Source organism: Anomaloglossus baeobatrachus, chromosome 3 (assembly GCF_048569485.1).
Source record: "Anomaloglossus baeobatrachus isolate aAnoBae1 chromosome 3, aAnoBae1.hap1, whole genome shotgun sequence".
Classification (NCBI taxonomy): domain Eukaryota; kingdom Metazoa; phylum Chordata; class Amphibia; order Anura; family Aromobatidae; genus Anomaloglossus; species Anomaloglossus baeobatrachus.
This window is the reverse complement of record NC_134355.1, coordinates 310,256,328-310,278,895: the sequence shown is the minus strand read 5'-3', so window position 1 is coordinate 310,278,895 and position 22,568 is coordinate 310,256,328. Positions and strand designations below refer to the sequence as shown.

At 53.3% G+C, this 22,568-nt stretch overlaps 1 protein-coding gene across 1 annotated transcript in view; it reads left to right on the top strand.

The window, feature by feature from the left end:
• The first annotated feature begins 20,729 nt into the window (after positions 1 to 20,729).
• LOC142297225 (uncharacterized) overlaps positions 20,730 to 22,568 on the top strand; it is a 42,286-nt gene continuing 40,447 nt past the window's right edge. Inside the window, exon 1 of the mRNA XM_075341482.1 lies at positions 20,730 to 21,116. Coding sequence (XP_075197597.1) covers positions 20,730 to 21,116 — 387 coding nt within the window. The remainder of the gene's footprint in view (positions 21,117 to 22,568) is intronic.

The window sequence follows — 22,568 nt, the reverse complement described above, 5'->3', positions numbered from 1 at the left end:
TCCAGATGGGCTAGTGGGTTATTGTCCATCATTACCACCAACTCAACCCCAGTTAAATATTGCGCAAAGTGTTCTGTCATAGCCCAGACCAAGGCCAGGAGTTTTAAGCGAAAGGAGCTGTAATTTGTGGGGATACGTTCGGTCTCGCTCAAACCTCGACTCCCATATGCAATTACCTGCTCCCGTCCATCCTGCATTTGTGCTAACACTGCCCCTAACCCATGGAGGCTACCATCGGTGTACAGGAGGAACGGGGAGTCAAAACGGGCATAGGCCAGCAGAGGAGCACTTGTGAAGGCAGACCTTCTAACGCTTCTTGTTGTGAAGGTCCCCAGGCGACAAGCCGATTTCGGGACCCCGGAGTGGCTCCCCTCAGTAGTTCATTGAAAGGACTACCAGGTAGGCGAACCTTGGAACAAATCGCCTATAGTGCCCAGCCAGACCTATAAAAGCTCGTACCTCGCACATGATGCGGGGTTGGGGCCACTTTTGGACTGCCTCGACCTTACTAGCCGCCGGTAGCACTCCCTCTGGTGTCACGACGTGAGCCAAGTATTCAATCTGGTTCCAAAACAGTTGACACTTCTTGCTCTTGACCTTCAACCGATGTTTTCTGAATCTTTGCAGAACTTGCCGTAGATTTTCCAGATGGTCTTCAAATGATGACCCGAACACCACCACCACATCATCTAGGTGTATGAGCACGGACTCAAAGTTAAGATCACCCAGGCAATGCTCCATCAACCACTGGAATGTCCCCGATACATTGTTCAGGCCGAATGGCATTCTGTTGAACTCGTAGAGCCCCATCAGCAAAACGAACGCGGTTTTGGCTCAGTCCCTCTCTGCCATTGGTACCTGCCAGTAGCCGCTGGCCAGATCCAGGGTAGAAAAGTACTTTGCTTGCCCCAGCACAGAAAGCGACGCTTCGATTTGTGGTAATGGATAGACATCTCATACCGTATGTGCATTCAACTTCCGGCAGTCAACACATAACTGAAGGGTCCCATTCTTCTTTCGTACAAGCACTACCAGGGCCGCCCAAGGACTCTGGCTCTCGCGAATAACTTGATTCTCCAGCATACTGGCCACCATACCTTTCACCTCCTGGTAGAACTCTGGTGGAATTTGTCGGTAACGCTCCCTTATCGGATTAGTGTCTCCTGTGGGGATCTCATGTTCAATGCTGGGGGAGCAGCTGAAGTCATCTCCGTGTCGCGAGAAGGCCTCCTGGAATTCCCACAAAGTATTCTCCAACTGCCCAAGTTGAGTGGGAGTCAGCATCCCTCTGTCCATCTTCATTTGATCCATGATCGTTCGTCCATTCCACTAAGTGGTAGGCTGTTTCGGCGTGGCCAATTCTACTGCATAGGTCTAGGCGGAGCGGCGATCCGGACAAAGTCGGAACTCTGTGCTTCGGAGTACCTCCCCATCCGGCATGAACACTTCTGCTAGCAAGGTCCCAGCCAGAATAGTGACCTCCTCATCCAGTACATTGATACAGCTGACTGGTACCTGCCCATCCTTCACTACTACCAATGCACGGGCCACGAGTGTCTTGACAGATGATGCCTCCCCTGGAGCGGGTTCAAGCAGTAGCTCTACTCCATTCAGACACTGGTCAGTTCCCACAGGGAGCATCAGGAGTTGCTCCTGTCTTGGTGCTAGCACTACCGGACCACTGGAGGGCACTCTGACAACGCCCACTTGACGTCCCGGGACAGCGTTCCTCTTGAGGTCACAGCTTCTAACCAACTGATGCAAAATTCTCTGCATGGGACATGCTGCCAGTACCGAGGTCCCTCTCTAGCATACAAGCGATGATCCAAGTCCTTCAAGACATTCATTCCGAGCGTCACCTCCATCTCCCTCCGAGGAGGGTGGTCCACCAGCAGTACTCCTTTCCAACCAATGTCCTGGCCAAATAGTCTCAACTTCATCCAAACGATCCCCCTCATCGACAGTTGCCCATTGTTAGCGGCAGTAAGGTGAATCACTCGATTGTCTTCCGGAATCATCATCTGACCAAAATAGCGTTCAAATACCTCCCAGGTCATGATGGTGCATTCCAACCCCGTAGATATCTACCAAGCACTTCACTCTCCGGCCTTCAAATTTAGCCTCCAAGATGGGACTGCTGTAATAAAGATCACATTCTTCTCCCTGAAGGCATTGTGAGGAAGACGCCGCTGTCATTCGCCCTCCTATGGCAGCGGCTAGTAGTTTAACGTTGACGAGCTGCCCTCTTGGGTGACATTGGACCAGTAGTGGTGAGCGAGATGACCTGGCTGAGAATATCTCCAGCAGACAAGTCTAGCTCCTGGACGGGCGTTGAACCAACCTGTGCAGCAGGTGGCCTGTCTCCACTCTGGATCCTCGAGACTTCCAACCACAGATCTTCTCAGCTCCTCTCTCAGGGCTAGAACCACTTCCGTCAAGGTCCCAGTGTCAGGGGCGGGACCCGTGCTTCCAGCCGTGTGAGCACTATCTACGGCCCTCTCAGCCACAGGCATAGACTCCTCCTCTCTCTCAATGCCAGCCCGATAGACATTCCAAAAGGCCATTTCTGGCGTGGACCGGACCAGATCCTGAAATTTATCTCGGAGGAATCTGTTGGCTATGCTGGTTATGAACTGGTCCAGTGGTAACCCGTCCACATCCCGGAACGCCCCCATGGCCTCAGGGTCCAAGCACTGCACTTCATTCAGAGTTTCTTGCAGGGAGGTGGAGTACTACATCAGGGACTCGTGCTCCCTCTGGGGGCGATTAAAGAAGAGGGCACGCATTTGCACCACTATGGCGTGGCCTCCCAGGTTCCCTTCTAGCAATTTCAGAACCTTCTCTAACGTGTCCCACTCTGACTCTGGCTGTACCACTACAGTCCATCTGGCATCTCACTCTAAAGCATTCAATGCTACCTCAGCCCTCAGTTCGGTAGCTAAATTACACATTTTCAAGACACTCCACACCCTTTCTGTCCAATCTGGTAATGTCATGTTTTTCCCGTCATACTTGGGCAGATGTTGTAAAAGCGCCACAACTAGCAGATTCACTGCCGCCAGTGGTGCTGCTTATACAGGGGGACTCGCTCTTGTCCATGATGACAATGTATCCTGCCAACTACGCCAAAATGTGAAACCAAGAGGTTACTTCCAGGATACAGCGGGCCATGAACAAGGAACGAGACCAGACTAAGTTTAACTGCAAACTCTTTTCACTCCGGTAACAGGAGGTGAAACTCAATATGCGAAGTGAATATAGACACCAATAAATGTACAAACACCCGGTTACCAAACCAGAATCAGCGTGCTGGGCCAGAGACCGATTCCAGTGAGACAGGAATCAGTAGGAACAATTTACCTAACCAGGAACTTCGGAAGCACTAGAAGGTGTAAATCACTGGGTGTATCAAGGAGCTGTCCCTGGACCAGCACACCAATTAACAATCTTAACAGAAACTCTAATTCCCCACCCTTCCCCCCACACATATAAGCAACACAGTAAAGTACCCCGGGGTTATACACCTGCTAACAAAGATACACAAACAGTAAGATTCAGTACTGCAGCGGTATATAATAGACTACTGAGTCAGTGTGCACACTTGTCCATAAAAACAAAAAGATATAGGCCAGGCTTGAGCTCAAGACTCACTGTTACCCCGTATTTATCCAGGAAGGTCTCCGGGCAAAGGGGTATCCGCTCCGCAACAGATCACTTCAGGGCTTCACTGCGCAGCAGTTCTCTCTGGCACCATCAATCACAGGGACAGTTCTCAGGCTCAAGTCACAGTGTCAACGGGAAGGCCTCAAATGCAGATCAGCTTCAATCACAGTTTTGCCTCTTACTGACAATAGCCTATGAACATAGGCACTTAGCTACATGGCCTTTCTTCACACAGCAATTACAAGGCTGTCTCCAGCAGTCCAGGGACTTGAGGCCAACGCAGGGACGGGCAGCCACTACACTTCAGTGTCTCTCTCAATCTCTCTCCCTCACTGCCTCTCACTTCCTGTATTTTTCTCCTGGTAGAATTCTCCTCTAGGACTGATCCCTCTGGTGGACAGGAGGAGACACTGCAACTGGAGTAATATCAGCAATATCAGCATTCTCACTCGTGTATCAGTTTTTACCATCAGTGTTTGGTCTGTGTCAGTTTCACCAGTTTTTGGCCATGTTCAGAAGGCCGTATTTTACAGTAAATATAAGGACTGGGATACCTAGACTAATCCAGGGTCTCCCTGACCCAAACCTATAGCCTAATGTACTGTATGTCTATGAGACTGTAAGTTTGGGTCAGGAAATCTCCATTCAGGAAATGTGGGCAATATACACAGCCAGTCTGGACATATGCTCATCTAAACTGGGCCTTTCTCATAAGGTAAAAACTGATGTAGATTTTCTCAAAATGTCTTCTAGCAACCAGTCATTAACACTAGAAGTCCCAAAAATTTCGAGCTCCCCCCTGAAGTCCCGAAAGAGGGTCAAATGACCCTTAGTCCAAACTGAATAGAACTAATTAGAAACTAAATGGCTAAACTCATTTGAAAACAACAACCTCCTGTGGTGCGACAGTAATGGCCTTAAATACAGAACAAAAGAGGGTGATTATAGCATTTTAGCTAAAATCCTTCAGGTCATTCGACCCATCTCTGGGTTCCAAAGGTAGAAATGGTAAATGAGCCCTCTCTGGGACTTCTAGTGTTAAAAGGCTTAGTTTATCCCCCCCAAATTGATGATTTTTCATTCACATTGTAACCTGTATTCCAGCTGTATACTGTATGTATTTTGACATCCGTAAGGTATCCATTTTTCTACATCAATAGGTTAAAAAATTTTACAAGGCTTCATAGTTTCCTATATTAATAATACATACCAAACATAAGTAGGAACAGTCTAAAAAAAAACAAAAAACAGATAACAGTAGACTGCTGCTAAGACGGCATCAGTGTGCTTTCTGGGTTTTCATGGACCATGTTTGATTCCAAGTGGGGTGAAAATACAGACTTTTTATATATATATCTATATATCTATATATATATACATATATATATATATATATATATATATATATATATATATATATATATATATATATATATATATTTTGGGAGTTTTATGGGAACGAAAGAATCAGACTTTTCCTTCAGCTACATAGCTTCTCAGCCTGCAATACAGGTCAAGATTACCAAATCCTCCTATGGCTCTCAGTTCAGGCAGTGGTAGAGCTGCTGCCTATGGACAATGAATCTGAGTCCTGGCCTGTCCTAATAAACCAAAGCTGATGAAAATGTATGCACTTCACTGCACTGAGGAGAAGAGCACAGGTGAAGAGATATTGATCTTTCCAACTTCTCCCCCGCCTCAGTGTGCAGTCTGATGTTGCACATGCATCCATAGACTTGTATGGGTGCGTGTGATCTGAGACTTGCTGCCAAACGCAACATTGCTGCGATTTTTTTTCTCATGTTGATTCGGAATGATAAAAAAAACCCGCAGATGAACACTACCAATGTTTTCTCGGATTGCACTCGTCCGCATTAAATGCAAGTGGGAGTGAGGCCTAAAAGATTTATTTCTTCCTATAAAATTAGTAAAATATAATAAAAAACAAATTAAAATATTTTTAATTTGCTTTTAAAAAAAATTAAAATAATAATAATAAACATCACAAATCAGCACATAACCTGGACCTCTTTTATCTGTTTAATTGTATCGACCTGCACAACTCAGCGATCAGATTATTTAAGGCAGGGGTGGGGAACCTCCGGCCCGCGGGCCGTATGCGGCCCGCAACGACTTTTCCTGCAGCCCCCGAGCTGATTCCCGGGGACTGCAGTGCTGGAGCGGCAGCCGCATCTTGCTGGCTGCTGGCCCTTTAAAACCCCACACAGCGCGTTCAATGCTGAACGCTGCATTTCTTATACCTGAAAGGCTATGTCCCCATGCTGGCACTGCCTACGTGAGGACGTACTTTGTAGGTGGGGTCGGCGTGAGGAGCGCTAAAATCAAACAGGAGAGGATTGACTGTCAATCATCCCCAAGGTCTGTTCCCAGCGGCGGTGGCTCCCTGTACCCGGTGGTGGCGGCGGCTTCCTGTACCCGGCAACGGCGGCTCCCTGTGCCCGGCGGTGGTGGTGGCTTCCTGTACCCGGCGGCGGCGGTGGCTCCTTGTGCCCAGCGGCGGCTCTTTGTACCCGGCGGCGGAGGCTCCCTGCACCCGGCGGCGGCGGGTCCCTGCACCCGGCGGCGGCGGGTCCCTGCACCCGGCGGCGGCAGCTCCCTGCACCCGGCGGCGGCGGTGGCGGCTGCCTGCACCCGGCGGCGGTGGCGGCTCCCTGCACCCGGCGGCGGCTCCCTGTACCCGGCGGTGGCTCCCTGTACCCGGCGGCGGCTCCCTGTGTCCAGCAGCGGCGGTGGTGGCTCCCTGTTTCCGGCGGTGGTGGCTCCCTGTGTCTGGCAGTGGCGGTGGTGGCTCCCTGTGCCCGGCTGCGGTGGTGGCGGCTACCTGTGCCCGTTGGCGGCGACTCCTTGTGCCCGGCAGAAGCTGCTCCTCTCTGTGCGCGGCAGCAGCGCTCTCCGTGCCCGCAGCCAACTCCAGCACTCAGTGATCCAGGCCTCCCCCAGTTCTCTAACTGCCTCCAAGCTCTCCCGGGTCTGCCTGTGCCCCCAGCGCTCTGTGCCCCTCCTTTCTCCCCAGTGATCTGTGCCGTCTCCCCAGTGATGTCTGCTGTTTCCCCAGTGATCTCCGTGCCCCCTCAGTCTCCCCAGTGATCTCCGTGCCCCCTCAGTCTCCCCAGTGATCTCCGTACCCCCTCAGTCTCCCCAGGGATCTCCGTGCCCCCTCAGTGCCCCCTCAGTCTCCCCAGTGATCTCCGTGCCCCCTCAGTCTCCCCAGTGATCTCCGTGCCCCCTCAGTCTCCCCAGTGATCTTTGTGCACCTTCAGTCTCCCCAGTGATCTGTGCCCCCTCAGTCTCCCCAGTGATCTCTGTGCCCCTTCAGTCTCCCCAGTGATCTGTGCCCGCCCCCATTGATCTGTGCTGTCTCCCCAGTGACCTGTGCCGTCTCCCCAGTGACCTGTGCCGTCTCCCCAGTGATCTTTGCCGTCTCCCCAGTGATCTTTGCCGTCTCCCCAGTGATCTGTGCAGTCTCCCCAGTGATCTGTGCCATCTCCCCAGTCTCCCCAGTGATCTGTGCCATCTTCCCAGTCTCCCCAGTGATCTGTGCCATCTCCCCAGTCTCCCCAGTGATCTGTGCCGCCTCCCCAGTCTCCCCAGTGATCTGTGCTGTCTCCCCAGTCTCCCCAGTGATCTGTGCTGTCTCCCCAGTGATCTTTGTGCCCCCTCAGTCTTCCCAGTGATCTTTGTGCCCCTTCAGTCTCCCCAGTGATCTGTGCCCCCCCAGTTTCCCAGTCTCCCCAGTGATCTGTGCCCCCCCCCCCAGTGATCTGTGCTGTCTCCCCAGTGATCTGTGCTGTCTCCCCAGTGATCTGTGCCCCCAGCAGTCTCCCCCGTGATCTGTGCCCCCCCAGTCTCCCCAGTGATCTCTGTGCCCCCCCCTCCAGTCTCCCCAGTGATCTCTGTGCCCCCCCAGTCTCTCCATTGATCTCTGTGCCCCCCCAGTCTCCCCAGTGATCTCTGTGCCCCCCCAGTCTCCCCAGTGATCTCTGTGCCCCCCCAGTCTCCCCAGTGATCTCTGTGCCCCGAGCCTCTCCCAGGTCTGTCTGTGCCTTCATCTTCTCCCATCCTTCTCTGTGCCATCTGTGCCCCCAGCGTCCCCCAGGTTTGTCTGTGCCTCCAGCCTCTCCCATCATTCTCTTTGCCCCCAGGGCTGTCTGCCCCCGGCTATGTATATAACCCCAGCAATGTTTATGCCCCCCAGTCTTGTCTGTGCAACCCAGTGATGTGTATATACCCCCAGTGATGTATGTACCCCCAGTGACGTATATGCCCTGCTGCTTCCCTAGTGATGTATATTCCTCCCAGCCCTCCCCAGCAATGTTTATGCCCTCAGCTATGTCTGTGCTCCCCATCAATGATGTATGTACCCCCCAGTGATGTCTATGCCCCCAGCCTCCCCAGTGTTCTATATTCCTCCCAACCCTTCCCTGTGGTGTATATTCCCCCATACCCTCCTGTGATGTATATACAGCAGTCCCAAACAACTCAAACCTGGAAAAGCAGTTGTGAAAAGCAACAAGATCAACATCGCCTAATATTACAGCTGCACCAAAATGTAGAAGCTCCAGCCGTCACAGTGATATAATTGTTTGACCAAATATATTAGGGTAATTTTCAAGTTGATAATTTTGTGCGGCCCCCGAAGGTTGGTAGAAATTTCCAAATGGCCCCTGGCAGAAAAAAGGTTCCCCACCCCTGATTTAAGGTGATCAATAAATGGCATAAAAAGATGCGCAAATTATTGTTTCTCTATTAAACCATGAAAATATTAAAAATAATGTAACACTGAGGCTGAGCTCACACGTAGCATAAGCTGCATTTTTTCTGCACATTTTCTGCATGTGCCCCTACCACATGACCTCATTTTGTTTGATTATTTGGGGTTTGTTGCGATCCTTTTATGTGTTTTCCCCCTTATTTGATGCATTTTTGGTGCAGATGTGAATCGATGTTTTTAATGCTTTTTTGATACTACAGAAAAGCTTTAATTCTGTGTTTGTAAATTGTGGGGTTTTTTACCTGCGTTTTTTTCAGGCTCTACATAGAAGCCTATAGAGAGAAAAAAAAAGCACCAAATCCGTACAGTTCAACCAAATCTTTATACACTCAGCGGGCAGAGATTTCATGAAATCACATCCATAATGATTGTGTATTTAGGCCGTGTTCACATGTTGCGTAAATGCTGTGTGTTTTCTGCTGCTTTTTCTGCACAGAAATTCTGCTGTGTTTAAAGGAAACCAAACATCAGGATTTTGGTATATAAGGTAAAGCCAATGCAGTACTGGCACTATCAGGCACAGGCTGTACATACCATTAGTGGGCAGCTCAGGTGTTTAGGCTGTAAAATCCATGTTTATGTAGTTTGAAAATTCATCCACTTTTTGATTGACGTGTGCACCTCTTTAGATAATATCCGGGTGTGTTATGCGCCTGTTCCTCCCTCTCTCTGGCTGTATGCAAATTTCTAATCTTCAGTTACACGGCGTCGGAGTTGGCGCCTGTGCATAGCGCTTACCTCCGGCGCCATGTTTTTGAAGCCCGCATACAGTGTTTGGCGTCTGAGAGGGCGGCGCAAACACTCTCGTTGTGACAGTGGGAGCGCGCGCGGTGTCACAACAGGACTGGAGAACAGCTGATCTTACCAATTAGCTGCAGCAGATATCGTAGGAGACGTCTGCTGCAACTAATCGGTAAGATCAGCTGTGCTCCAGTCCTGTTGTGACCACGGGAGCGTGCGCAGTCACAACGACATCTGAAGAAGCGAGGGTGCATGTGTGGCGCCCTGGACTAGCCAAGTAGCCACAGACAAAACACACACCCCCACCCCTCAGACAGTTACATTAGTCAGACAAAAACCCTTGTTGCCTCCGTCCAGGGTCTGATGTCCACACCAGGTGGGGCGGAGCCAGGCGGTTGGCCCCACCCACCGAGGAGTTCACAGGCCTGGAGGCGGGAAAAGGAGCAGATTTGTTTAGGAGGTGAAAGTGAAAGGTCACGAACTGCGAGTGTCTGGGTCGGAGCCCAGGCACTGACAGCAAGGTTGGCAGACGGTGGTGGCCGTCTGCAGGAGTTGGTGGAACTCCGCAGAGCCATAAGGACCGGGGCTGGGCGGTGGCCCACCAGTACCGGATCGGGGAACGGAGTGAAGCTAAGCACACAGGCAGGGCCATCGGACCTCTATTGCTGAGTGAGTACACCAGTGCCATCCGGCACCGCACCGCGCTGTCCCTGCAACCCTGCACCTCACCAACCCTGCCTCCCCGTCACACCACCGGACCCTGGGACCACCAACCCCTACCCACGGAGGGGGAAAACAACATCCCAGCTGCTCCCTACCATCGCTCCCGGGATCCCAATCACCAGCAGCGGTGGTGCCCATCTTCACCACAACCCGTTGGTGGCGTCACGGACTAAATCCCCAAACAAACCACCCCCCTTTTCACTCACAGGCGAGGAGCGCCGCTCGAGGCCCCTGATCCGGCCCACCGCTCGAGCCACCGAGCAGCAGCATCAGCGCCGGACCCGAGCGTTAGCGAGCGCAGCGCCCTGCCGCCCGCGACAACTTGGCGTCACGAACAGGATAGAACCGATCTACCTACCGGTAGAAGTGCGCCTTGTGGTCTCCGCTGGCAGTGTCCGACCGAAAAATTTGAAGCGCCGCCATCTTTGGCGCGAAGATTTCCTGCTCGAGCGTCTTCCCCGAGCAGGGAAGGCGTAAAAGCGAAGCCCCGCCCCTGAAGAGGGAAGTGCTAAAGAGAACCAAGGGGGGACGGGAAAAAGATATCTGCGCCCGATGGAGCCGTTGGAGGAGTGGCGGTCGCAGCCGCAGCAGTGCCCGTAGATGGAAATGGGATAGCCCATGCTCCGGCCGCCAGAGTGGGGGAGGCCGCCGGCCCAGCGGTCGCCCAGGTGATGCTGTTCTCCCTGCCCTATGTGCCTGGTGCTACCTGGCTACCTCAGTACGATGGGAAGCCTGATGCTTTGCAGGTGTTCCGGAAAAAGATTAGCCCGGTCCTCGATTTATATCCCTTGACTGATAGGCAACAGGCAGCGGTAGTGCTAGGGCAGCTAACCGGCGCGGCTGAGCAGGAGACGGAGACCTGGGCCGATGCGGACCGGGCCTCAGTGACTTCCATTTTTGAGAAACTCCAAATCGCTTTTGAGATCCGCACGGAAGCGGAATTGCGGATGCAGTTTTATCAGTGTCGACAGCGGCCTGCGGACAATATAAGAGACTATGCCCTGCGTCTGCAGACAGCCCTCCGTACGCTGAAGCGGGTGGACACTATCAATGATGCGGACAGCAATAAGATGCTAGTGGAACAATTCCTGCAGGGGCTGGGGTCTGCGGAAGACCGCAAACAGCTATGACTGTGGGCCCTGGAACACCCCAATCTGGATTTTGCAGTGTTAAAGGAGCGGGCCATCAAGGCCCTGCAGGCCCCAACGCGAGATGCTCCTGAGGCGGCCCCATGGCCGGTTGAAATTGCTCCCATCAAGGTGGCACCCCCTCTCCCGGCTCTACCGGCCCTGGCAGCGCCCGTCGGGATGATGGAGGAGCTAGCTGCCCAGGTCCGCCGTATGGATGGAGACCTAGCCAAGATCCTCGCCGCACTCCAGCTTCCCACGAGAGTCAAGCCCCCAGGGAGGATCCAGCTCGCCGACAGCCCGGAGGACGTCCCCTGGATGCAGCGGAGAAGGACCAATGACTCACGGTATGGGCCTCCTATTTGTTACAGGTGCAGCAAGCCTGGCCATTACGCTAGGCGATGCCCGTTAAACGAGCAACCCCTGGGGCCAAGGGCCAATCCTCAGGAGTAGACACCAATGCCCCCCCCGACTGGCGAGACCGGTACGTAGGAGCTCGCCCCATCATCCCTCTGGCAGTGGACGGCATCCCACTCATGGCCCTCTTGGACACCGGATCACAGGTAACCACCATATTGTATACACTGTACCAGCAATATTGGGGTACTGATGAACTTGCCCCCTCTGATGATAGCCTGACCCTTGTCGCAGCTAATTGACTCCCACTAACCCAAGTAGGATACATACAAGTGACCCTGACTGTGGGACGTGCGGAGTTAAAGAATCAAGGGATGATTGTGGTGATAAATGAACTCAGTGATCATACCCCAAAAGTAATCTTAGGGACCAATGTGATGGAGCATTGTATGAGTGAAGTGCTGAGTCTGTTGCAGCAGTTGACCGCCACAGCAGGAGGAGGCCGACAGAGGGCTGTGCGTGAGATCCGGGCCCTTCTGTATCGGCAGCAAGTGAACTCAACTGGTGGAGAGATTGGTGGAGTAAGGGTGATGGATGTGGCCCCCTTGGTAGTGCCACCCCGAAGTGAGATGATGATTTAGTGCAGGGCAGCAGTAGGCCCCCAGGGGCGCGACTACCCGGCGATGGTGGAACCCACGCCTTCTGAACACTGGCCCACAGTGATGGCAGCCAGAGGGGTGGTTGACGTTAAAAAGGGGAGAGTGCCTGTAAGAGTGCTGAATTGTGGCGAGGAGGAGGTCAGGCTCCCCCGTTACGCTACCCTTGCCAAGTTGCTCACCTTAGACCCTCACAGCATTCACGAAGCCGTCCCTCCTACCTCAGCATCCCCTGCCAGTAACCATATACCCCCTGAACAGTTAGAGGAGTGGTGCCAGGAACTACACGTAGGCACTGACGCCACACCCACGCATCACAAAGAAGGGGTATACAGGGTGGTGCAAGAGTATGAACAGGTTTTCAGCAAGCACCCATTAGATTTCGGGAGGATTAAGGGGGTTCAACACCATATACCTACAGGCATACATCCACCCATTAAAGAAAGATATAGGCCCATCCCGCCAACACATTATCAATGCGCCAAAGACATGTTGAGGAACATGAAGGAGGCAGGGGTCATTCGGGATAGTTGTAGTCCCTGGGCAGCCCCACTGGTGCTGGTAAAGAAGAAGGACGGCACCATGAGAATGTGTGTGGATTACCGGAAGATCAACCAGATCATGCATAAAGATGCCTATCCTCTCCCCCGTATCGAAGAGTCGCTGGCTGCGCTGAGAACTGCTAACTTCTTCTCTACCCTTCACCTTACCAGCGGGTACTGGCAGGTAACGGTCGCACCAGAGGACCGTGAGAAGACTGCATTTGCCACTCCCATGGGACTCTGCGAGTTTAACAGCATGCCGCTCGGGCTGTGCAATGCCCCTGGAACCTTCCAACGGCTCATGGAGTGTTGCCTGGGACATCTCAATTTCGAAACGGTCCTGCTGTACCTGGATGATGTGATCGTATACTCCCAGACGTACGAGGCCCACCTGGAACATCTGGCTGAAGTGTTCGCGTCCCTAACCAAGTATGGGATGAAACTGAAGCCCTCCAAGTGCCACCTACTGAAGCCCAGGGTGCAGTACCTCGAACACGTGGTGAGCGCAGAAGATGTCGCCCCAGACCCCGAAAAGATCACTGCTATCCAGGACTGGCCGAGACCGACCACAGTGAGGGAGGTGAGACAGTTCCTGGGCCTGGTGGGCTACTACCGTCGCTTCATCAAGGGGTACACGAAGATGGCCGCCCCCATGCAAGACCTCCTCGTGGGACAGACCAAAGGCGGCAGAGCCCCAGGATCCCCGTTGGTGTGGGAAGAGAAGCATGAAGAATCCTTCCGCCAGCTGAAGACGGCCTTGACCGGGGAAGAAATCCTGACGTACCCCGACTACAGACTCCCATTCATCCTCTACACCGATGCCAGTAATGTGGGCTTGGGAGCAGTCCTTCCCAGGTCCAGAACGGAAGAGAAAAGGTGATCGCCTACGCCAGCTGAAAACTCCGGCCCACAGAAAGGAACCCTGAGAACTACAGCTCCTTTAAGCTTGAATTCCTAGCCCTGGTGTGAGCCATCACCGAGCGGTTCCGCCATTACCTCGCAGCAGCAAAGTTCACCACCTATACGGACAATAATCCGTTAACCCATCTGGAGACGGCCAAGATGGGCGCGTTGGAGCAGCGGTGGGTGGCCAGGCTGTCTAACTATGACTTCACTATCAAGTACCGAGCCGGCCGCAAGAACACCAACGCGGACGCGCTATCCCGGATGCCCCACCTGCCGGATGAGGGGTCGAAAGACGATGACCTCGAAGAAATCAAGTTGCCCGCGTTCCACCGGCCACCAGTCGAGAAGTTGCATGTCAAGCAGCAACAGGTGAGCTTGGACCCGCTACCCAGTCAGGGATGGCGAGAAGCCCAAGACCAAGCACCTGCCGTCCAATTGGTCAAGACCATGATTGAACAAGGCTCTGCTGGAATGGACCCTGCCGCTCCTCCCGAGGCCCAACGGCTGTGGAAAGAACGAGCCCGGCTGCACCTGTGCCAGGGGAAACTGTATCAGGAACTGATCAATCTGAAGACTCATGAGAAGGTTCGCCAGCTGGTGGTTCCCCAGGCCTACGTGCCCACAGTTCTGCAAGCTTACCATGATGGTGCCGGGCACTTTGGATGGAAGAAGCTGGAGATGCTGTTGAGAGAGCGGTTCTATTGGAGTGGGATGCGGGAGTCTGTAGAGGCCTGGTGCCAAGAGTGTGGCCCCTGTGCACTGAGAAGAAGGGACGAAGCCAGCCAGAAGGCCCCTCTACGACCAATCATTACCCATCAACCGCTGGAGTTGGTCGCCCTGGACCACGTCAAGCTCACCCCTAGCCAGAGTAGGTACACCTATGCCCTGACCATAGTAGATCACTATTCAAGATTCATGGTGGTTGTCCCAGTCAAAGATCTGACCAGCCGTACCGCAGCTAGAGCATTTCAGGCCTACGTTTGCCAACCGCACGGGTACCCGGAGAGGGTGCTTACCGGTCAGGGCCCGGCTTTCGAAGCGGATGTGTTTCAAGAATTCTGCCAGTTATACGGCTGCAAGAAGATTCGGACCACGCCATACCATGCCCAGACTAATGGCATGTGTGAGAAGATGAACCATCTGGTCCTGGATCTCCTTAAGACGCTACCGTTAGAAGAGCGGAACCTGTGGCTAGAAAAGCTGCCTGACCTGGTAGACATGTACAATAACATTCCCTGTAGCTCTACCAAATGCACACCAGCGTATCTGATGAGAGCCCGACCGGGCCGGTTGCCGGTGGACCTGGAAATGGACTTGGAAGCTCCAGAGGCCCTTCCTTCGACTGCTGGCTAGGACACCCGGCGGAGAGCGCAGTACCGACAGGTCCAGGAGTACGTGGAAAGGAACCTGTGTCGGAGCTGCTTCAACAGGCGGGCTCCAGCTGGTCCCTTTAAGCCTGGGGATGTAGTGCTAAAACGGAAAAGAAGAACCCATAAGCTTGATGACCAGTGGGAGAAAACCCTGTATGTCATACAACCCACTGAATGGGAGAATGAGAAGGCCTACCAGATCAGTTGTGACCAGGGGAGACTTCGGCCACAGTTTCCAGGGACCACCTGAAGAGGTGCCCACCTCCATTGAGGGTGGCAACTGAAGTTCCGGCCCCCAGACCAACCGGGGAGAAAGAAAAAGAAGTGATCCACACAGTGATGGGTGACTTCCCAGCAGACTGGCCTACGCAGAACGGCGCGGTGATTATTCCGGTAATAATGTTCCCACCACCCATGGAGGAAAAGGAGAAGGAAGTAACCACAAAGTGAACCAGTGCCCAGGGCTGCACCTGTACCTAGTTCCCCTGGGTCTCCGCCTGCCCCACACGGTATACGGGAAGAGGAACCGGTTGTCTCCTCTGTCCCCTCGCCTGTTACTACTGACATTGGGCCCCACACTCCAACCTAGGTAGGCCCCCGCTTAGGTATAGGGAAACCGACATTTAGGGGTGCAACCTGTTGATTGTGTAAATATGTGAGTGAATGAACACTAATCAAAACGAAGTTTCACCAGATTACCGTCCGAGAAGAGAACCGTCCCCATTGGGACTGGAGTTGCCCCTTTTTGTCAAGTTAACTCCCCATACCCACATGAGAAACTGCTCATGGACATGGCCGAGAACTTGCAGGCCACCCACGAACTTGTGGGCTTGTAAATAACGTTGTGGGATGGATACCGTTGCCACCTCCGGAGAGGCTGATTTGGAGCATGGGCCTGGAGGAAAGTGTTGGCCCAGGCCCGCCACTACCGTAACCGGTGGCGATCCTCCGGGGGTCAGGGGTTCCCCCTTGGACGTGGGGTCCCCTGAAGTGACAGTCGGGTGCGAGTTACCATACCCGTTCCCGCTCGGGCAGCCTGAACCTGGACTGGGGTAAAGGGGTGCTGCCCACTTCTTAGGGGCAGCATCAGGGCTAGGTTGCTTGGGTGGGAGAGCGGAAGACATCCATCCGTCCGTTATTAAAAATGTTGATATGTGTTGTAACGTTTAAGAGGACCTAAAGTATGCTTATGTTTCATGCTTTACCGTTTTTCCAATGTTATTTATCTTTTTCAGTTTGAAAAATAAAACCGGTGATGGACGGGCAGCCCACGGACGGTCTGCATTTTACCAAGGGGGAATGTGGCACCCTGGACTAGCCAGGTAGCCACAGACAAAACACACACACACACACCCACCCCCCAGACAGTTACATTAGTCAAACAAAAACCCTTGTTGCCTCCCTCCAGGGTCTGATGTCCACACCAGGTGGGGCGGAGCCAGGCGGTTGGCCCCACCCACCGAGGAGTTCACAGGCCTGGAGGCGGGAAAAGGAGCAGATTTGTTTAGGAGGTGAAAGTGAGAGGTCACGAACTGCGAGTGTCTGGGTCGGAGACCAGGCACTTACAGCAAGGTTGGCAGACGGTGGTGGCCGTCTGCAGGAGTTGGTGGAACTCCGCAGAGCCGTAAGGACTGGGGCTGGGCGGTGGCCCACCGGTACCGGATCGGGGAACGGAGTGAAGCTAAGCGCACAGGCAGGGCCATCGGACCCCGACCAGGCTTGGAGCCGCCGTCAATAGTCAAATCTGAATGTGACAGGAACCCCCGGGGTTCCCTAACAACCAAGTCCCGATTGAAGGCAACCGCTCACACCGTGAGGTTATACAGCCACCGCCACAGGCTAGAGATCCAAGGGCCACCGCCTGCGGGCAAAACGGGCTCCTCCGGCACCTATACACCGGGGAGCGGACTGCCGTTGGGAAGCCATCAGAGTCAACACAGTACACAAAGGTGCAGGGAAAGACAGCCACCATCACCTGTCCGGGGAGAGACACTGCAGCTGGCTGCGGGACCCGTCCATCCAGCGTTTGGTTTACCGGAGACTTTGTGCATCTATTGCTGAGTGAGTGCACCAGTGCCATCCGGCACCGCGCCGCGCTGTCCCTGCAACCCTGCACCTCACCAAACCTGCCTCCCCGTCACACCACCGGGCCCCGGGACCACCAACCCCTACCCACGGAGGGGGAAAACAACATCCCAGCTGCTCCCTACCATCGCTCCCGGGATCCCCGTCACCAGCAGCGGTGGTGCCCATCTTCACCACAACCCGTGGGTGGCGTAACGGACTAAATCCCCAAACAAACCACCCCCCTTTTCACTCAAGGGCGAGGAGCGCCGCTCGAGTCCCCGGATCCGGCCCACTGCTCGAGCCACCAAGCAGCAGCAGCGCCGGACCCGAGCGTTAGCGAGCGCAGCGCCCCGCCGCCCGCGACACATGCGCCACCCTCTCAGACACCAAACACTGTATGCAGGCTTCAAAAACATGGCGCCGGAGATGAGCGCTATGCGCAGGCGCCAACTCCGATGCCATGTAACTGAAGATTAGAAATTTACATACAGCCAGAGAGAGGGAGGAACAGGCGGTGGGGGGTGGGAATCTTGTGCATAACCCGCCCGGATATCATCTGGAGAGGTGCACACGTTAATCAAAAAGTGGATGAATTTTCAAACTTCATAAACTGGATTTCACAGCCTAAACACCCGAGCTGTCCACTAATGTTATGTACAGCCTGTGCCTGATAGTGCCAGTACTGCACTGGCTGCACCTTATATACCAAAATCCTGATGTTTGGTTCCCTTTAAGTGTACAAACAAAGTGGATGTGATTTCATGAAAACTGTTTCCACTGTGTATCTAAGGGCCGCTTTTCACGCTACGACATCGCTAAAGCGATGTCGTTGGGGTCACGGAATTTGTGAGGCACATCCGGCCGCGTTAGCGATGTCGTTGTGTGTGACACCTATGAGCGAATTTGTATCGTCGCAAAAATGTGAAAAATCGCTCATCGGTGACATGGGGGTCCATTCCCAATTATCGTAGCAGCTACAGGTACAATGTTGTTCGTCGTTCCTGCGGCAGCACACATCGCTCCGTGTGACACCGCAGGAACGAGGACCCTCACCTTACCTGCGGCCGCCGGGAATGAGGAAGGAAGCAGGTGGGCGGGATGTTACGTCCCGCTCATCTCCACCCCTCCGCTTCTATTGGCCGGGCTGCTTAGTGACGTCGCGGTGACGCCGAACGCACCTCCCCCTTGAGGGAGGGATTGTTCGGCGGTCACAGCGACGTCACTGAACAGGTATGTGCGTGTAACGCTGCTGTAGTGATAATGTTTGCTACGGCAGCGATCACCACATATTGGCGGGGGCGGGTGCTATCACGCTCGACATCGCCAGGAAATGCTAGCGATGTTGCAGCGTGTAAAGCGGCCCTAAGACGTTGCTGAACTGTGTGTGCGCTTGTCGCGGGCGGGGAGGAGGGTGTCAGCACACCGCGCTCACCCCTTCTGCTCGGGTCCGGCAGCTGCTCAGTGGTGGCTCGAGCGGTGGGCCGGATCCCGGGGTTTCTCGAGCGACACTCCTCGCCCGTGAGTGAAAGGGGTTGTTTGTTGGGTGCGGGGATTGTTATGGTTCGTGACGCCACCCACGGTTGTGGTGATTTCACCACCGCTGCTCAATGCGGGGATCCCGAGGATGGTGATGCGGAGCAGCCAGGTGTTGTGTTGCCCCTCCGTGGGCAGGGGTTGGTGATCCCGGGGCCCGGTGATGGTTTGTGAGGTGCAGGGCCTGGTGGGCGCAGGGACGCGGGGGCAGCGCTGTGCCTTGCGGCACGGTAGTACTCACTCAGCCTGAGACACGGACACAGTTTGTACGGTAAACCAACGGCTGGTAGGACGGTCCCACAGACGGCTGCTTTGCTGTCCCGGTAGGTGACGGTGATGTCCCTCTTCCTTGCACCTGTATGTACGGATGGTTGCGATGGGTCCCCACCGGTAACCCGCTCCCCGGCTTCAAGCTGGGCCGGAGGAGCACTACACTTTGCCCGCAGGCGCTGGCCCTCAGAGACTGGTGCCCTGGCGGTGGCGGTGCCTCTGTTGTACAGGTTGGACTGTTGCCTTCAATCGGGACTTGGTTGTTGGGGGAATCTACGTCCCCTTCACTGACGGATTCGGCAAATTTGGCGACTCCTAGCCTTGCCGGGGTCCGAGAGGCCCCTGCCCTGGTGCTGACTGTCCTTCGGAACACTGCTCCAGACCACCGGGCACACAGCCAACGGGGTCCTTCCAGGAACTTCCAAACGGTCCCCCTCCGGACAGTCACCGCCGTCGCTGACCTTGCTGTACTGGCCCTACACAAAGCTGGGCTCTCAGGCTTTGCACACTCTCTGCTCTATCACCACTTCTTGCTTTCCTCCTTTACTACTCTTCTTTCCTCCACTTTCACTCCTTTGTTGTTTACTCTAGCCCCTGCCTGGGCTACTCTGTTGTTGACACAGGCTCACCCTGGGCTCATCTCGATGTTTACTCAAGCCCTGCCTGGGCTAATCTGCCTGGTACTTCCTGCCTCCAGGGCTGTGACCTCCTTGGTGGGCGGAGCCAACCGCCTGGCCCACCCCCTGGTGTGCATCATCAGACTCCTGGAGGAAGGCAACAAGGATTTTTGGTTCAGCTTAGGTGTGCCTACCTGGGATGTGGGGTGTGGTGGTGTTGTGACCTGTGACCCCTGGCTTGCCCAGGGCGACACACGCTTTTAGTGCTTTTTGTTTTCTAGGGGCTTTTCTGTGCAGCATAAAAAAAACGCATGTAAAAAAACTACAGTTGCTTTATCATTTGCAGAATCAAAGCTTTTCTGGACTATTAAAAACACTTAAAAAAGTAGCTTCAGATCTGCAAAAATGTGTGATAATGGGAAAAAGGCAGCAAGAATGCAATAATCAGAGAAAATTGCATAGTTTGGTGCAGACAACTGTAGGAAACAAAAAACACAATATTTATGCAGCGTGTGAACATGACCTTACAGACACAAAAAGCCAGATGTCATATAGTGAAGATTACATCAAGATGAGAACGTTCTGGCTGCTATGACTATGACTGAATGAACAAAAAATAAATCCATAGATCCCAAGTAGAGATGAGCAGGACACACGGATGACATCGCACCAGCCCTGGATAATCAAAAGCCGCACTGTGGACTCCAGAAGGTTAGAGATTCGAGGCCTTCTGTCCGGCGCCGGATACCACTGCTCTGTTCCGGGGTCCTGTGAATGGATCCGATCATCTCTAGTCCCAACCGATACAGCTGGCAATCCATTATTTGGTTCCACAAGCTACAGGCATCTGCTAAATATCCCTCACTGCCCCTCTGCCATGGTAGCAAGAAATGACAAAAGGGTGTGGCTATTGGCGTGAATATGTGCAGCGGCACGCTATGCGCTAATTTGGCCCACTTTCTGTTTTTCCAGTGTTGGGAGTTATGTCAGCGTAGTGCAAAGCATGAAGAGGAAGGCTGATCCACTCTCATATCGTCCCAAATTCTGCCATTAAGGACCTACACGCACTCTTAAAGGGGAACTCCCCTTCTCACAAGCCACTGTGCTATCAATCTCCTCTATCAGACATGCGCCCCGTAGCTGTATGCTTTCCAGAGCCCTTGTTCCACCAGCACAGTACGATCGTTTCCTGCAATATTTGGGGATCATTTGCTGACCCCACCCCCGGCAGCCTCGGACCTGTCCTGTCCTATATAGGCGTCCAGGGCGCCGCCTGCGGCAGTTAGTAGCTGCTTAGTAGGGTTGATGCCGCTGGATAACGCGCAGCACCCTGACGATCGGCTCCTGGGGCAGAGCAGGGCGCCGATGGATAAAGCGTTGCCGGCCAGCGATCAGGCTCAGCACCCTGACGATCGGCTCCTGGGGCAGAGCAGGGCGCCGATGGATAAAGCGTTACCAGCCAGCGATCAGGCGCAGCACCCTGACGATCGTATCCTGGGGCACAGCAGGGCGCCGATGGATAAAGCGTTGCTGGCCAGCTACCCGGCGCCGCACCATGACGATCGGTGGTGGTGTCGGGCGCAGAGAGCGGGCCGGAGGAGGCGCGCCCCCTGCCTGCTGGACCTGTGTGATGAGCTCCTGCTGATGATCCTGGAGCTCCTGGACCCCTTCTCTTTGATCCACGTGAGTGGTGTGTGCGGCACACTGTACCGGGTCAGCAGCACAGACAGCCTGTGGGCACAGCGCTGCAAGGTGGGTATTGTGCCCAGAGGGGGTCCCTGGGTGCTCTGGGGCCTGCCTCTGATGTATGATGGGTGTTCTCTGGTAAATTAAGGTGCCTCCTTGTTGGCATACATCGCAAGCAGGCTCTGTCCTGTATAGTCCTGTATTCCAGGGAGGACTAGTCCTGTATTCCAGGACGGACTAGTCCTGTATTCCAGGATTGCTGCCTTCCCTCTATACACTTTCTAATCTGATCGCTATTTCTGTATAGTGTATGGGAATTTTCCACCCAATACCACGCTGCAGGGCATGTGCTGGCTCCACCTCCGTATTTTAGCAGGCTTTTAAAAAAAAAAATCTGCAACATGTGCACAGCAAATCAAGATTTTAAGATGTAGCTGGAAAGCATTTTTTTCCTTGCAGCATTGATTAAAACCTGCAAGAACACAAAAAAACAAAAAACAAAACCAAAACAGGTAGTGTGGGTACATAGCCTTAATTCAAGCGCATGTCCAGCTTAAAGTGGGTGTCCAGTCTTCTAAATGAGAGGGCAGTCACCTCTAAGAGCAGGATTTGCACACTGCTGGCCATATTCCAGGTAGATGTGCCCAGCTGCTCTCAATACAAGGCACTTGAGAGGACGAGTATGTGCAGTCGGTGCATGACTGCAAATATCGTCCACATTCCCCAGCAACACCGCTGAATCCTGACAGCATGCACGCTGCACTCATAGGGACTGCAGACTTTAACCCCTTTAAGGCCTACAATAGCTGCTGAATTAAAGTTGATCTGTATTTTCATCATTACCAATAATACAGAGTGATCCGAGATGGAAAAAAAAAAAAAAGCCAGAACCTAAGCATTTCTAACCCACTTCTGAGGGTATGTGCGCACATTGCTTTTTACCTGCTTTTTACCTGCTTTTTTGCTGCTTTTTCTTCTGCGCTGTTTAATGCCAAAATGGATGTGTTCTTCTATTCAAGCAAAGTCTATGGGAATTTGGGTTTCTTGTTCACACTATGTTGTTCAAAATGCTGCCTTTTTGTGTCAGAACTTTGGTCAAAAACTCAGCTTTGCAGTGCAAAACCCAAATGGCAAAAACAATTGACATGTTGCTTCTTTGAAAAGCTGAGTTTTTGACCAAAGTTCTGCCTCAAAAAGGCAGCATTTTGAACAACATAGTGTGAACAAGAAACCCAAATTCCCATAGACTTTGCTTGAATAGAAGAACACATCCATTGTGGCATTAAACAGCGCAGAAGAAAAAGCAGCAAAAAAGCAGGTAAAAAGCAACGTGCGCACATACCCTCAGAAGTGGGTTAGAAATGCTTAGGTTCTGGCTTTTTTTTTTTTTTTTCCATCTCGGATCACTCTGTATTATTGGTAATGATGAAAATACAGATCAACTTTAATTCAGCAGCTATTGTAGGCCTTAAAGGGGTTAAAGTCTGCAGTCCCTATGAGTGCAGCGTGCATGCTGTC